Source organism: Phacochoerus africanus, chromosome 6, assembly GCF_016906955.1.
Source record: "Phacochoerus africanus isolate WHEZ1 chromosome 6, ROS_Pafr_v1, whole genome shotgun sequence".
Taxonomy (NCBI): Eukaryota; Metazoa; Chordata; class Mammalia; order Artiodactyla; family Suidae; genus Phacochoerus; species Phacochoerus africanus.
In genome coordinates this window covers 56,912,597-56,927,902 of record NC_062549.1, presented here as the reverse complement: position 1 = coordinate 56,927,902, position 15,306 = coordinate 56,912,597, and the positions used below count along the sequence as shown (strand labels likewise).

Sequence of the window (15,306 nt, the reverse complement as noted above, 5' to 3'; positions counted from 1 at the left end):
TTGTGAGGGATTCTGTCTAAATTAGTCAATTTAGCTATCTTGCTGCAATCATAATTCTCATAGGTTTTAAAAACAGTTCTTTTGAAATCATTAACCATTTAAGTTTTCACCTCAATAAGTTAAGATAGTTTAGAACTCTTTCTGATTTTCTCACAAGTTTTTATTTAAAGCTTTAAGACTTCAGAAGTAAAGTTTTCTTTTTTGAAGAGAAAAACCTAAAATATTTCTAATGGTTCAGTTAACACCTATTTGTTTTTTCTAATTCATACAAATGTTCACAGTAATGTTGATCTCTCTGTGAAGCCAGTGCCTTGTCCATGTGTGTGAAAGAGTGAGAAAGAGCAAGAGCACTGCTCCTGTGCGTGAGGGAATCTGTGTACTTTGTGCTCTAAATGAACTGTCTGGGCATCAATTTCTTCACCTTTGAAAAGAACATCACCTAAAGAACAGACTTAAGGTCTTTTGCAGTTCTATGAGAATGTATTCTACTTTTATACAATTTTAAGCACTTAAAAACTGAGATAGAGAGCTCTTAAGGGCAAACTGATTAAATTGCATACAAAATGCAAAATTTTAAGACTTTTTATTAGTTATATAAAATATTATTGTAGTTTTAAATATTCAATTAACAAGTAAACTTTTATATGCAGAGTCTGCTGTATTTCAGATCTGTCTTCCTTTATCAAAGTACCATCCTCTATGTTTCCTTGACCGTGTTTTCAGCCTATTGCTTCCTTCTGCTCAATTTGTAAGGTGCATATCAAGGATGTTTGTCACCATGCTATCTATACTGTATTATCAAGCACAGCACCCATAGTTAACAAAATAAAGGTAGAGAATGCTCATAAAGTTCCAGAGCTCCTTGGCATTTCAAGTTATTAAAATTAAAAATATAAATCTTAAAGTCCTAATTTATTATCCCAGGCCACTAGACAATGTAAATGGAAAACAAAAATTATTATGATCATAACTTCTGCTACCTGAATTAGCCCTCTGAAAAAAACAAATGATTATCCCTTAAAAATACTACACAGAATGTGCCTATCAACTAGGCCAAAAGAAACACCTATCAACTGGCAACTGGCAATCTACATGCGTTCATGGAAAGAGGCAACAAATATTGTTCATAATACAAAAATGCATTTCCTCAAGTTGCAATTATCCTAGATAAGGATTTTAATCTTTTTCTGCAATTCTAATATAAATGTATGATTACGTTTTTCCCTTAAACCAAGTTCTTTTTAAACCTTACTTTGCGTTAGTATTTTGTGCCACCACAAGCAGAAGTTTTGTCTCTTATTCAAGTAATGATTTATTCTGTGAAATGTAAAAATGGAACATTTAAAAACATCCCATAAATAATTTCACCTTTCAGTAATGTGGAATATGCATGTAATGTAATATATTACATATAGCATCAATAATGAGTTAAAATCCTTTCTCAGAGTTAAAAGAATAAGATGGGTCAAGAAATTAGGGAAAAAAGAACTCTAGGAGTTCCCGTCGTGGCGCAGTGGTTAACGAATCCGACTAGGAACCATGAGGTTGCGGGTTCGGTCCCTGCCCTTGCTCAGTGGGTTAACGATCCGGCGTTGCCGTGAGCTGTGGTGGAGGTTGCAGACGAGGCTCGGATCCCGCGTTGCTGTGGCTCTGGCATAGGCCGGTGGCTACGGCTCTGATTCAACTCCTAGCCTGGGAACCTCCATATGCCGCGGGAGCGGCCCAAGAAATAGCAACAACAACAACAGCAGCAACAATAACAACAACAACAAAAAAAAAAAAAAGAAAAGAAAAAAAAAGAACTCTATAACCTAATAACCATACCAAGTCTATTTCTATAAAACAAAAATCCAAGACAGAAGAGTTGTTGCTGGTTAGAATATGTGTATATATTTGGAGGGGACAAAAAAAAAAATCCAAAGGAAACAGAAGGAGTAAATGCTTTCAGGTACCTGAGATATGCTTGATGACTAGCATTAGATCACAGCTGGGGCCAGAATGACAGCATCTAAGCAAAAAAGGATACATTTTGTGGCATATGCAATTTTTATTTTATGAGAGAAGGAAATACATACATTTACTGCCAGAGATAAGTTTTGTCACTGTAGAACAGAGGAAGGAATATGGGCTTTAGAAAGTTATTGAAAGGTCTAGGTTTGCCTGTGAGTGAGTACAAGAAATTTACCTTATGTGGACTGTTTATTTATCTGTAAAGTGAGGGTTCAATACAGAGCGATTGGCAAGGTTGATGTGATACCTAATGTATTATAAGGTACGGGAAGTGCCTGGCACATAACACACACTCAGTAAAGTGTGTTATTATATAATTTTATAATATTATAAAATTCACTGCCTTGATAATTATATAAAGCTTAACTGAAAGGATAATAACTTCAAACATAATTTTATTAAAGACAATTAGAATACCGTACAAATAGGCAGGTCTGATGGCAATCTTAAAAATATATAAGAGAAGTAAAAGGAAAATAAAACTCATTGAAGGGCTTCTTGGAGTCTGAATCTGGGGCTGAGAGAGGAAAATAAAATCCAGGGGTTACTTTTTGATTTATAGGGACAGACTTGGTGACATTATAGGGAACTCTGAGGTAAAATACAATCAATTGTCTTTGGAAGCTTTTCACAATTTTTTCTTTTTTTAAAAAAATATTGATGCCCTGGGTCCAACTAAGACCTACTCCATCAAAATCAATAGGGTAGAGCTGGAGAGTCATGCATATTTAGAAAAATCTCCTCAAATGGGACTGGTTCAAAAAACATTGGCTAAAATGTTCATAAATTATATTCTCTAAGTCTTTGTCTCAAATTCCAAATGAGTGGTTCATGGCAGTTTGGGGGCCAAGCTGAATCCTGCTCAATTCAAGTTTTAATTTCCCTAACAAGGCATGCAGTGCAGTATAGACATTACATAGAAGGTCAAAGTTAGAACTACATGTTTTCAATATCAAATATGAAATGAGCAAAGTTGTTATTCCACTATAAAAACTGAAAAGATTAAACAAAGGGCTAGATCATTTTAGGTAGGCCACAGAAGGATTACTGCAGTTACAAATATATTTTCACGACCAAAAAATTTCCAAAAAGCACACACAGTGCTTGAAAACCTAACATTTGCTAGCATACAACACAGCAGTCAAATTTAGCTTGAGAATTGCCCTATGGCAGATGTTATCTCCTGATTATCCCGTCTCTAAAATGTCCTTAATAATGTCCTTCAATGGCAGAACCTCTGTCTCTAGATTCCTAACACCTGCACTTTTGACTACATTAAGGGAATAGAAGACTTCTAAATTCATTGGACCAACCCATTTTTAGAGTTTCCTTTCTTTTAGTCTTATTTCTCTCTCTCTGAATTAGTTACTTATTAAATAAGTTTACTGAATTTTCAACAAATATCTGCTCAACCAGGGTAAGGGGATACCAACAAGAAACAGCGAAACTATCCTGCCCCCTCCCAATCTATGGAGTGAAAAACCATCCTTCAACCAATTCCCTCAGTGGGATGTAGAACTACTTTAGCAGGTCAGTCCTGATTTCTATGCCCTTTCAACAAGAGATGTGACTGTATCAAATGCCTTTTGGAAGTCCAAACACTTAAGAGATCGTTATCACAGTGGCCTAAGTGGGCTGAGAGGGTCAGAGAGAGAAAAACCTTTCATAAAAGAATCAGAACAATGTCTGCAGATTTCATGCAATCTACAGTGTTTTAAATAGAAGGACAAGACCCAGTGTCCCTGAGGTGGGAGCTCGTTGAGGAGGCAGGGGTGGAGCACAGACTCCCATCACATGCTGACTAGAACTGAAGTTAGGTAGGTTTTAGGAAGATCCTCAAGGCTTGGACTACAGCATGTGACTTGACATTTATTGGCCCTGATTGGTATTTGCCCTTGGCACCCACTCTAGTTCTTGCCCTTTATTAAAACTGAGGACAATGAAGCCTAGAGAAGTACCGTGAAATTAAAACGAAAAAAGAAACCAACTATACAATTTCAGAAAAGCAAGTAGTTTAAGGGCATTGCATGCGATAAGGTGGTTTTAGATCACTGCAAGCTCAATAAGTCACCAATGTGGTTTTATTTCCCAAAAAGTTAATGTAATTTAGGCTGAATTAGCACAAGTATATATTCCACATTATATATTCCACATAATAATTCCAACCTCCTTTCACTTTTCTGATCATGTCTACAGAACTGTCTGTCTAAAAGAAGATGGTGAAAGAATCTTGCATTATGTGAATGAAGAATTAAGGGAAGGAGGGCACTTAGCAGGTTGAAAAAAAGGACCTCTTACATGCCTGAAGAATTTGAAAGGCTTTAATATTAAAGAGGTCACAATATTTATTTCTGTGCATCTATTTTATGTGTCTCCAAAAAGTAGAAATAAGAAGTTACAGGATGGCAGATTTAGCAGATTTCAGTTTAATAGGAGGCAGAACTTCTAACAGAGTTGGCATGAAAGGGAACTGGTTGTTTTGTACATCCGTGGAAAAAATCAGAATTTTCAGGATGGATGACCACTGCGGCAATGACAAAGTCTGAATTCAGTAAGAGCTAAATTCGATGATTTCGAAGATTCCTTCCATAGCTAAACTTTTATGATTCTATGACTCAGAATACTTATTAGGTCTTTCACCATTAGGAAGCATGAAAACTAGAAAGCAAGCTTAAAAAGATCGGCCAGTCAGAAGGCAGGTCAGGTGTACAGTAAAACACTTTAAATCAGATCATTTATAGTCTCCCTTTCATTTCTTTGAGACCATGAAGTACAGTCACTCTCAGTAATGACTTACCACAGTCTTGACTTATTTCCAGATAGCAATATCCATTAGGCATGATTAACTTCTTCATTAGGCTCAAATCTGAAAATAGGTGATTCTTGATGTGACTGCTAAATTGATATAACTGCTAAATGGCCAGCTAAATTTTCGGATAGAATACACACCTGATTCACTAGAAAAAACAGATGTTTTACCCCTTCTATTTGTCATTTCCCTAGGTAGGCAATTTCTAAATTACCCTCCACCTGGATACAAATGAGAAAAGTGACAGGCCAAATAGAGTTAACCTTTTTTGCTACCTATGGTACTCTCATCAATAAATCTATGTTAATGTGATACTTTTGAATTTCACTCTATAGCACTGCACTACACTATACATAACAGGCATCTGATAAACGTTTGTGGAAGACTACCTTGAATACATACGCTGAAGTGCTACACAAAACTTCTGCAACTGGTTCTGTAAACTGGGAGTCTACTTAAGTAGACCATGGGGGCATTCCACTGCCAGTTGTGTGTACCTTAACCTGGCTCCCAATCTTGCTGAATTCATTTATTTTAAATCCTGAGCAGAAACCTAGTGTTGACAGTATGTTACTCAGAATGCTGCAGGTACTCCCCGATCTCTGAGTCATTCCTATCAGAGCAGGGGTGTGACCGCACAGTGACTAAGGGGCTTATACTCAGCTGGCTGATGATGTTTTGGCTTCTGATCTGAGAAAAGAAATTGTTTCTGAGCAGACTGCTGTCTCTAGGGTGACTGTTCTAAATGCTAATCGGGTAAAATACTGTCAAGAGTCAAATGTCTTTGGAATAAAATTCTGCCAAAAAAGAAATATTACACACTCTAGAGTTTCTGGATCAAAATCAAAGCATCTCTTTATGATTTAAAATTGTAAATAAAAGCTTTTTTTCCCCCTTTTATTTGGTAGGAGGTTGTAGCTATTTCCTTGGAATTAGGTAATATTATTTTAGAACTTTTGCTACCCAGAAACAACAGTCCAAAAATATGAACATTCTAAAAGAATTGTGTTAGGTTAGCATTTTAATTAATGTTAGCATCTCTGAATAAACTCTTACGCTTTTAAAATAAAACAAAACGGGGTAGAATAGTGATTAAATTTTTTCCTTCACTATTAAAAAGGGGATTAGTGGTCCCCAATAAGACACTCAACTTTGATAAGCATTCATTTCCCCTCTCAACTTCCATTTTATAGAGATTACTTGTATCTAGCTTTCCTTGTCCATGTAGATGGGCTTCCTAAATCAGTGCCTACAAAATGAAGGGTAAAAAAAAAATCTCAAGATCCTAGATCTTTTTAAGTTGCCAAGAAAAGGTGAATGAACAGCAGAATTCTGTTCAGAGAGACTATATCATGTCATATTAATAGCTAAAGAAAGCCATAGTTCATGGATAACAAATTGACAGTGTTTGTGAACAATTCTGTTCCTAAATTTACTCATTTTATGCGAACGTAATGTGATCATTACGTAATCTTGGGCAAGGTTGTCTTTATTGTAAAATGGGAATCACCACAGTACCTACTTCCTAGGATTGATGTGAAGACTGTAAAAGACAGTGCATATATGGGACTTAGGAAATGATCAGTGGCAGTCTAATCAGGACAGGGTTTGATTTAACAAAAAAATAGCGCCGGCACATAACTAGCTCTGTCACAATTAACACAGGTCTGGCTGAAGGGCTTACTGGGGATGGCAAAGTGACTTGGCAGGAGGGCTGATGCCTGTTGGGTATGGATAGTAGTTGACAAGAAAGAAAGTTTTCAAAGATGTCTTGTTCAACTTTTTTTTTTTTGCTTTTTAGGGCCTCATTCCTGGCAATATGGAGGTTCCCAGGCTAGGGGCCTAATCAGAGCTACAGCTGTCGGCCTAAACCATAGCCACGGCAACACCAAATCCAAGCCACGTCTGCAACCTACACCATAGCTCAAGGCAATGCCGGATCCTTAATCCACTGAGCGAGGCCAGGGATCAAACCTGATCCCTGTTTGTTAAAACAAGAAGTACCACGCTTACCTCGTGGTAACTAGTCAGATTTGTTTCTGCTGCACCATGGCAGGAACTCCGGGGTTTAACTTTTGATGGATGCCAATTGCTAACCTACTAAATAATCAGCTAGACTTCTGAGGAAGTTGTTTCTAGGCCCTACAGGGCCTTTTTTTGTTGATGGCAGGACCTATGTGACCAAGGATACAGGAAAAGAACATGAGCCCTGAGAAAGATGGGCCCAGCATGAGGGCTTGCCCTGGGTCTGGGGCTCCAAGCTGTCAATCTGTTTATTGGTTTATTGGCTCATTCATTCAACAAATATTTCTTATACGATCATCTGCGTCAGGCACTGCTCCAGGTGCTATAGTAACCAATGTACAAGAAAGACAGAGTTCTAATACTCACAGAGCTTACACTATGGTAGGGAGAAAAAGACAATAAACAGACAGGAGTAAGTGTTAGGTAGAAAATTAAAATAAGGTGATATGAGAGACAGGGATGATATTCAATTGCGTGGTGAAAGAAGGAATTTCTGAAGAAGTGACATTTAAGTGGAAGCCTAAATGACAAAAAAGGAGCTGTGCAAGGATGAGGTCAGAGCATTTCAGGCAGAGGCATAGTTAGTTCAAAGGCTCAAAGGCAGGAACAGTTGGTCTGTTTAAAGAAGCAAGAGAAGGCCAGTGTGACTAGAAGAGGACTGGGTGACGGAGACACCAATAAAAGGACCGCAGAGTGCCTCAGACCCTAGTGGAAAGGGTTTGGGTTTTATTTTAGGGAAATGCATGATCAAATTTCTGTTTTTAAGATCATTCTGGCTACTCCTTGGAAAAGGAACTGTAGCAAACAAGGATGGGAAGATGCTAGATGGGGAGGTCTGAGGTGCTAATTAGGAAACTTATCCAGGAGCAAAGGTACTGCAGTGAGATACAGCTGAGGGCACACCATACTCCAGGCTCATAGCAGCCAGGTCTAATTCCACTGATACAACACCGAGTGTCTTGGTTGTCACTCATTCAGGATGACAGTAGAGCTGGGCCCAATCCTTTAACACACTGCTTGTATTCTTTTTGTTTTAACAAACAATTTATGCAAACGTAGAACCATGTATGGCACAGCCTGGCTGTCAGGTCCTCTGGGGTAGCCAACTGACTTGGAAATAGAGTTGAATCCTTATGAACATAAACAGCAATTAGTTTTCAAAGATGTGTGGTGGGATCTGGGGAGGTAGGACTTTTGAAACTTTCTGAAGTTATAATCTACTCCTACATTTGCTTGTTTATATAAGTGTGTATTAGCATGCTTGGGTTGCCATAACAAAATACATAGACGGGATGTCTTAAGCATCAGAAATTCATTTTCTCATAGTCTCAGAGGCTAGAAGCCCAAGATCAATGTTCTGTCTGGTTTGGCTTCTGGAAGAGACTCTCTCCCACCTTGTAGTGCCCTCTCACTGTGTCCCCTTAAAGCTCTTCCTCAGTGTGTACACAGCAAGAGAGTGCTCACAAGTCTCCTCTTTAAAAAAACCCATTCATTCATTCATTCATTCAAGTTGCACTGCAACATGTGGAAGTTCCCAGGCCAGGGATCAAACCTGCACCACAGCAGTGACCCCAGCCACAGTAGTGACAACACTGTATCCTTAACCTTCTAGGCCACCAGAGAACTCCACCTCCTCCTTTTATAAGGACACTGATCCCACTGGATTAGGACCCCACCCTATGACTTCACTAATCTTTGTTACCTCTTTATAGGCCCTATCTCCAGTAAAGTCATATTGGAGGTCAAGGCTTCAATGTATGAACTTTGGTGGGGAAAGGACACAATTCAGTCCACAGCAATGCATTACTGTGAATTCCTATTTTGTGCAATTACACACAAATGTTAAATTTGTTTGAAACACATATTTATTACCATTATATATCGAGGAGATATTCAGGATATGAAGAATAAGCCTTTCATCTCAAGGAATTTAGAGTCTAGCAGGAGAGAGAAACGATTACAATGAAATGCAGAATACTACACTAGAGGTAGTATATGTAAATGCAAATAATTCTATTAGGGAAAAAAACGTCAGGGAACCATAAGGAGAAGAGCTGACAGTTGGGGTAAATTTTATAGAATGAGTGGGAATTCACCACCAAGGCAGACAAGAAAATCCAGACCTACCTCAAAACCCAGCCTCTATGGAAAAGATCTTCCTCTGACTCCAGCCTGAAGACATACATGGTTTTACTGAGTTTCAAGAATAATTATTGTTTGCACAGTTCCCTTGGCCATTAAAGTAGTTCACTGAGATACAGCTTCCACCATTATCTTCAACCATTGTTACAGTCTTTCATTATCAACAAGTTTTAATGAGTGCATGGCTAGGTTTCTTGAAACTAGCTGACGAACCCTTTAATAGAGTAGGAATTTAGTAAATGAATGTACTTCGATTTGATGAGACTAAAGGATGTACAAGAGAGAACTCAGAGGTTAAAGGATGTACAAGAGAGAACTCAGAGGTGAGCATTAGGAGAATTATAATCAGGTTCTGACACCTCATAAATGAAGAGAATATGCCTGGTTAATTTCTCTGAGTCCCACTTTTTTCTGACAAAAGGGAGCGCTGACTAGATATCTATGTTTCTGACAAGCTCTATGAACACACCAGTTCGGGAGTTCCCATTGTGGCTCAGCAGTAACAAACACAACTAGTATCCATGTGGACACAGGTTAGATCCCTGGCCTCGATCAGTGTGTTAAGGATCTGGTGTTGCTGTGGCTGTGGTTTAGGCCAGCAGCTGCAGCTCCCATTTGACCCCTAGCCTGGGAACTTCCATGTGCAAAGGGTGTGGCCTTAAAAAGGCAAACAAACAAACAAATGAAAAACCCCTCAAAACACACTAGTTCAATCTCTTATTCAACAACCACATCTAATCAGGAGTGATCCTAAAGGTACCAGTCTTTACTACTGCTAAAAATCTCCTTTCCCAGAGTTCCCATCCCCATCGTGGCTCAGTGGCTAATGAATCCAACTAAGAACCATGAGGTTGCGGGTTCAATCCCTGCCCTTGCTCAGCGGGTTAAGGATCCGGCATTGACCTGAGCTGTGGTGTAGGTTGCAGATGCAGCTCGGATCCCGCGTTGCTGTGGCTCTGGCGTAGGCTTGGCAGCTACAGCTCCAATTAGACCCCTAGCCTGGGACCTTCCATATGCCACGGGTGCGACCCTAGAAAAGGGCAAAAAAAAAAAAGACAAAAAAAAAATCTCCTTTCCCTTCTTGTTCAGATTTTATACAAGCAATTAAAAGGTCATAAACATTCAATATAATTCAATATTATATTTAACATAAAAGGGGGGAAGGAAAGAACAATAACGAAATTCAATTATCAGTCTTCAAAGTTTAAATTTTTTTTTGTCTTTTTTTTTGTCTTTTGTCTTTGTTGTTGTTGTTGTTGCTATTTCTTGGGCCGCTCCCACGGCATATGGAGGTTCCCAGGCTAGGGGTCCAATCGGAGCTGCAGCCACCGGCCTACACCAGAGCCACAGCAACTCGGGATCCGAGCCCCGTCTGCAACCTACACCACAGCTCACGGCAACGCCGGATCGTTAACCCACTGAGCAAGGGCAGGGACCGAACCCGAAACCTCATGGTTCCTAGTCGGATTCGTTAACCACTGCGCCACGACGGGAACTCCCCCAAAGTTTAAATTTTAATCTTAATATATGGTCAACATCTAGGGTAACTATTTTACTTCAAGAAAACTGTATGGAAAACCAGGACAGTTTAAATACTTAACTTTGTTTGCTAGTGATTAAACACATGGTTTAAGCATTTCACATTACAGTACTTATATTTAAACAAACAAAAAAACCCACTCCAGCTAGATACAAAGAGATTGCTAAAATGTAAGACATGTAAATCACACCTTCTATTTTGTAACAAAATCTCATTCCCAATGAACAAGTGAGTTAAGAAGAAACAAGTTGGAGTTCCCCTTGCGTCTCAGAAGAAATGAATCTCACTAGTTCCCATGAGGATGCAGGTTCAATCCCTGGCCTCAATCAGTGGGTTAAGGATCCAGTGTTGCTGTGAACTGTGGTGCAGGTCGCAGACTTGGCTTGGACCCCAAGTTGCTATAGCTGTAGTGTAGGCCAGCAGCTACAGCTTCAATTCGACCCCTAGCTAGGGAACTTCTATATGCCAAGGGTGCGGCCCTAAAAAGACAAACCAAAAAAGAGAAGAAGAAACAAGTCAATTAAAAAACATATATTTTCAGGATTCCGGTCATGGCTCAGTGGTTAACGAATCCGACTAGGAACCATGAGGTTGCAGGTTCGATCCCTGGACTTGCTCAGTGGGTTAAGGATCCGGCGTTGCCGTGAGCTATGGTGTGGGTCGCAGACATGGCTCGGATCTCACGTTGCTGTGGCTGTGGTTTTGGTTTAGGGTTAGGGTTAGGGTTAGGGTTACAGCTCTGATTAGACCCCTAGCCTGGGAACTTCCATATGCCGCGGGTGTGGACCTAGAAATGGCAAAAAGACAAAAAAAAAAAAAAAAAGATATATTTTCTATAAAAATTCTGAAATCAAACTAGTTTGGTAATTTTTTTTTAAAAAAGTTGCAATTGAAAAGCTGGTTACAGTTCTGACTTTACAGTCACAAACTTTTTTGTTGGATCACGTTAAATAAATTGGTTGTTAAAAACTAGTGCATACAAAAGTAATTCTGATGCCCCAGTATGGGACAGGCTCCATGATCACAAAACTACGCCAGCTCTACCTTTTTAAATAGAGTTTGCCAAGATGAGTGTGTTATTAGCCAGGCTGAAACAATCCACTGCCCACAAAGCTACTTTAATGTACTGTCTCTATTGAAAATCACAGTAATCCAACAATACATTACGATACTTTCCCATCACTGCAGCAATTCCCACCACAGGCAACACTTTGTCTCCAACAAAGAAGCCTCACATTCGACGTCTGCACAAACCCTGATCCTGACTAGTACTGTGTGGCTGCCAAGAGGAACATCTGTGTGCTCGACAGTACACAAAACTGGCTCTTTCCTCTTTTCCTTCTTTCTTTTACTTTCTGTTTTCTTCTTCTTTTTTATTTGCTAGACAATCAACCGTGTGATTGCTGGTGAGGAAATGGTCTTTCATTCCTTTCCTCTTCCCTTTTATTTATTTGTTTGTTTGTTTAACTTGACAAACAACAACATCTGCCATCCTGAAAACACATTAAGTCCAAATCCTAACTCCCCATGAGCTTAGACTTGTGCTCATTTGAAAAGTGCTGACTTAAAGATGAAGATCCTTAAAGGTATATTAACGAAAAGAAGTCACCTAATTCTAAGAATATTCTAGAACTTCATTTATATTTATAGAGTGAAAAATACAAATGAAAACTAAAAAAATGCTAAACTCTCAAGAATAAAAAACATGTAAACTATATCTTCTCTGTAAAAAGTTTATAACTATTTAGTTTACAATAAAAACTATTATTTCCATAGGAATACTAAATTTTGGTGTTTCATGCCAAAGAAAGACTTTTCCATTGTTTACCTTCACCTCAAATCAATATTTGGGCTTTAAGAAATTAAGGCATACCAAGAGATAAATGCATAAAGAATATGACTAGGAATTCACCACAGGAAAATTACATATTGAAGACCCACAAGTTCTATCTACTCCCCAATCAAAAGAAAAAAAAAAAATGCTCAATTTCATTAATGACAAAGTAAATACAAATTAAATCTAGATACTTTTGCTATCAATATGGTTAATATTTAAAAATAGAGTACCCATGTTTGCAAGAAATAGGAAAAGGTATAAGTAAATTAGTACTACCTTTTTGGAGAACAATTTGGTAGTGTGAGTATTTATACCAATTGGTCTAGCAATGACAATTTTAGGATTTTATCCAAAACAAGTGAGAAGAGCTAGGCATCCGGATGTTTACTATAGCTTTATTTAAAATAGAAACAATTTAGAAACAGATAAATGTCCAATTGTAGAGGCTCTTTTAAATAAATTATGACACATCTCTTCAAGGAGTTCTATACAGCCAAGAAAAATATAGTTTAAGAGAATATAAAATAGAGAAGTCATTGCATAATAGGGTGAAAGTAGCAGATTATAAAATATAATATATAATGACAATCCGCCTTTAAAAACATATGCCTGCTTAGGAAAAATTAAAATGTTAACAACAGTATTCTCTCATGGTGGTATGATAATAAATTTCTCTATTTTCTAATAAACCTGCCCTTAGTTTCAGAACCAGAAAGAAGTCCCTGAATTATTTCTTCTTAGAATTGATGGCAAAATTTAATTTTCTTATCATTAAAGAAATAAAGGGTAATTCATTTTTTCTCAAAGACACATTAACGTTTCCCTGGGTTTTCCAAAACTGTTCCACTGAAAATCATGTAAAATTTCACATGAGAGCTGTGGCAAGAGACAAATTGGAAGAGGGAATCAGTACAGTAATTTAAGAGGCTGAGAATGGAAAAATTACTTAGATTTATTACTTTAAGTAGTAGTTGGCATTCACAAAATAACAGCTCAAAAAGTTTAATGCAGATAGTTAGAGCTGACTGATACAGATTTCACAGCCTGAAAGACCAAGTCCATGTAAAAGGCATCACTATTTTCAGCAGACTGGAACCATGAAACAATATAAACAACAAATAACTACAATTTACATTAAGCGTGTGTGTGTGTATTCATGTGTAATTATTGATGGAAATGAAATAAATGGGAAATAATAGATTTTTAATTCAAGTCAAAGACAATACGAAGTGCATTTTTATCTATCTTAACTTTACTACAAAAGTGGATTAATAAGGAAATCACTTTCCAGGTTTATTCTAAAAGAATAAAAGGAATTGTCCACCACTTTACATTTGACATGTTTACTCTTCCCTGATATCTTATATAGGAGCCAGGAAGCTATACACACAAGATCTATGAATTATGAAAGCAGGCAAAGTGCGGGCCTCATCCCTCAAATGATATCACTCTTTTTCCATGACGCATTCCACAAACTAGATTTAAATCATTTAGCTTGTTTGTGATTCTGCTATAGTAACATGTCCCTGTAATTCTTTTGAAAGAATATTACCTGCTTAAAATGGCCCCCTCCCTCCCACAAAACAAAAGTGTTTGTAAAGCAGCTGTTAAATAATGAGAGAGAAAGAGCTGCACTCTTATTAATTGACACCAGTTTACTAGATGGCCTTTCAAAACCATCACTGGAAAAGCAATAAAAAGTGTCCTACTTTGTGATATCCTCACTGCATATACAAAGCAGAGTTAATGGTATATTTTTAAAGTATTATTATTCTAGAAGTTAATTCATCTGTTCTTTGTGTTCACTAGTATATGACCAAATAATGTTCATAAATAAAATTAAAGGCAGAATGGCAAACTAGATATGTGAAGACTTGTCAACAAATAATGTAACATTTAAAGGATGTATAGATTCCTTCTGATTCAATTGCTGAATAAACGTACTGGGGGGAATGTTTGTCTATGAAGTGAAATATGAAGGCCATATTACCAAGTATTACTAAGACACAGCTGGGGAGCTGTGCCAGAGAAACACATACGCCTGTGCTGAACACTGGACTTTTTTAGGGTTTAACTAATCCTTACTATTTGCCACACATTGTGCTTTGCACTTTACATGCTATTTCATTTATTCTTATGCAAACAACTATAGAGGTAGGTGTTACTATCATCATTTACCAAGTGAAAAAACTTTCCCAAAGTCACACAGCTAGTAAATAGTAGAGGTGGGATTTGGACTCTGATCTCTCTGATTCCAGTCTGTGCTTTTTTTTTTTTTTTTGTCTTTTTGCCATTTCTTGGGCCGCTCCCACGACATATGGAAGTTCCCAGGCTAGGGGTCTAATTGGAGCTGCAGCCGTTGGCCTACATCAGGGCCACGGCAACACTGGATCCGAGCCGCGTCTGCAACCTACACCACAACTCATGGCAACTCTGCAACCTACACCACAGCTCATGGCAACGCTGGATCGTTAGCCCACTGAGCAAGGGCAGGGATGGAACTCGCAACCTCATGGTTCCTAGTCGGATTCGGTAACCACTGCGCCACCACGGGAACTCCCTGTGCTCTTTTTCTTTTTGCTTTTTAGGGCCGCACCCGAGGCATAAGGAGATTCCAAGGCTAGGGGTCCAATTGGAGCTACAGCTGCCAGCCTACCCCATAGTCACAACAACCACATCAGATCTGAGCTGCATCTGCAACCTACACCACAGCTCACAGCAACACTGGATCCTTAACCCACTGAGCGAGGCCAGGGATCGAACCTGTGTCCTCATGGATGCTAGTCAGATTCGTAAACCACAAAGCCACGACGGAAACTCTTGTGCTCTTTTTCAATGCTATTGAGTCAAGAGAAGTAAACAGATCAAAGGCTGAAATTATGGGACACCTTACAATTAAAGTTTCAGCAGTGACAGCACCAAATCAAAAACACCTTACTTGTG

At 38.4% G+C, this 15,306-nt stretch overlaps 1 protein-coding gene across 2 annotated transcripts in view; it reads right to left on the bottom strand.

The window, feature by feature from the left end:
* MRPS28 (mitochondrial ribosomal protein S28) overlaps positions 1–15,306 on the bottom strand; it is a 96,926-nt gene that overhangs the window by 11,321 nt on the left and 70,299 nt on the right. The window contains exon 3 of one of the 2 annotated variants that reach the window (XM_047783695.1): positions 1,953–2,008. The exons of the other annotated variant lie outside the window; for it this stretch is intronic. Within the exon in view, the coding sequence (XP_047639651.1) occupies positions 1,953–2,008 (56 nt within the window). The remainder of the gene's footprint in view (positions 1–1,952; positions 2,009–15,306) is intronic. 2 annotated transcript variants of the gene reach the window in all.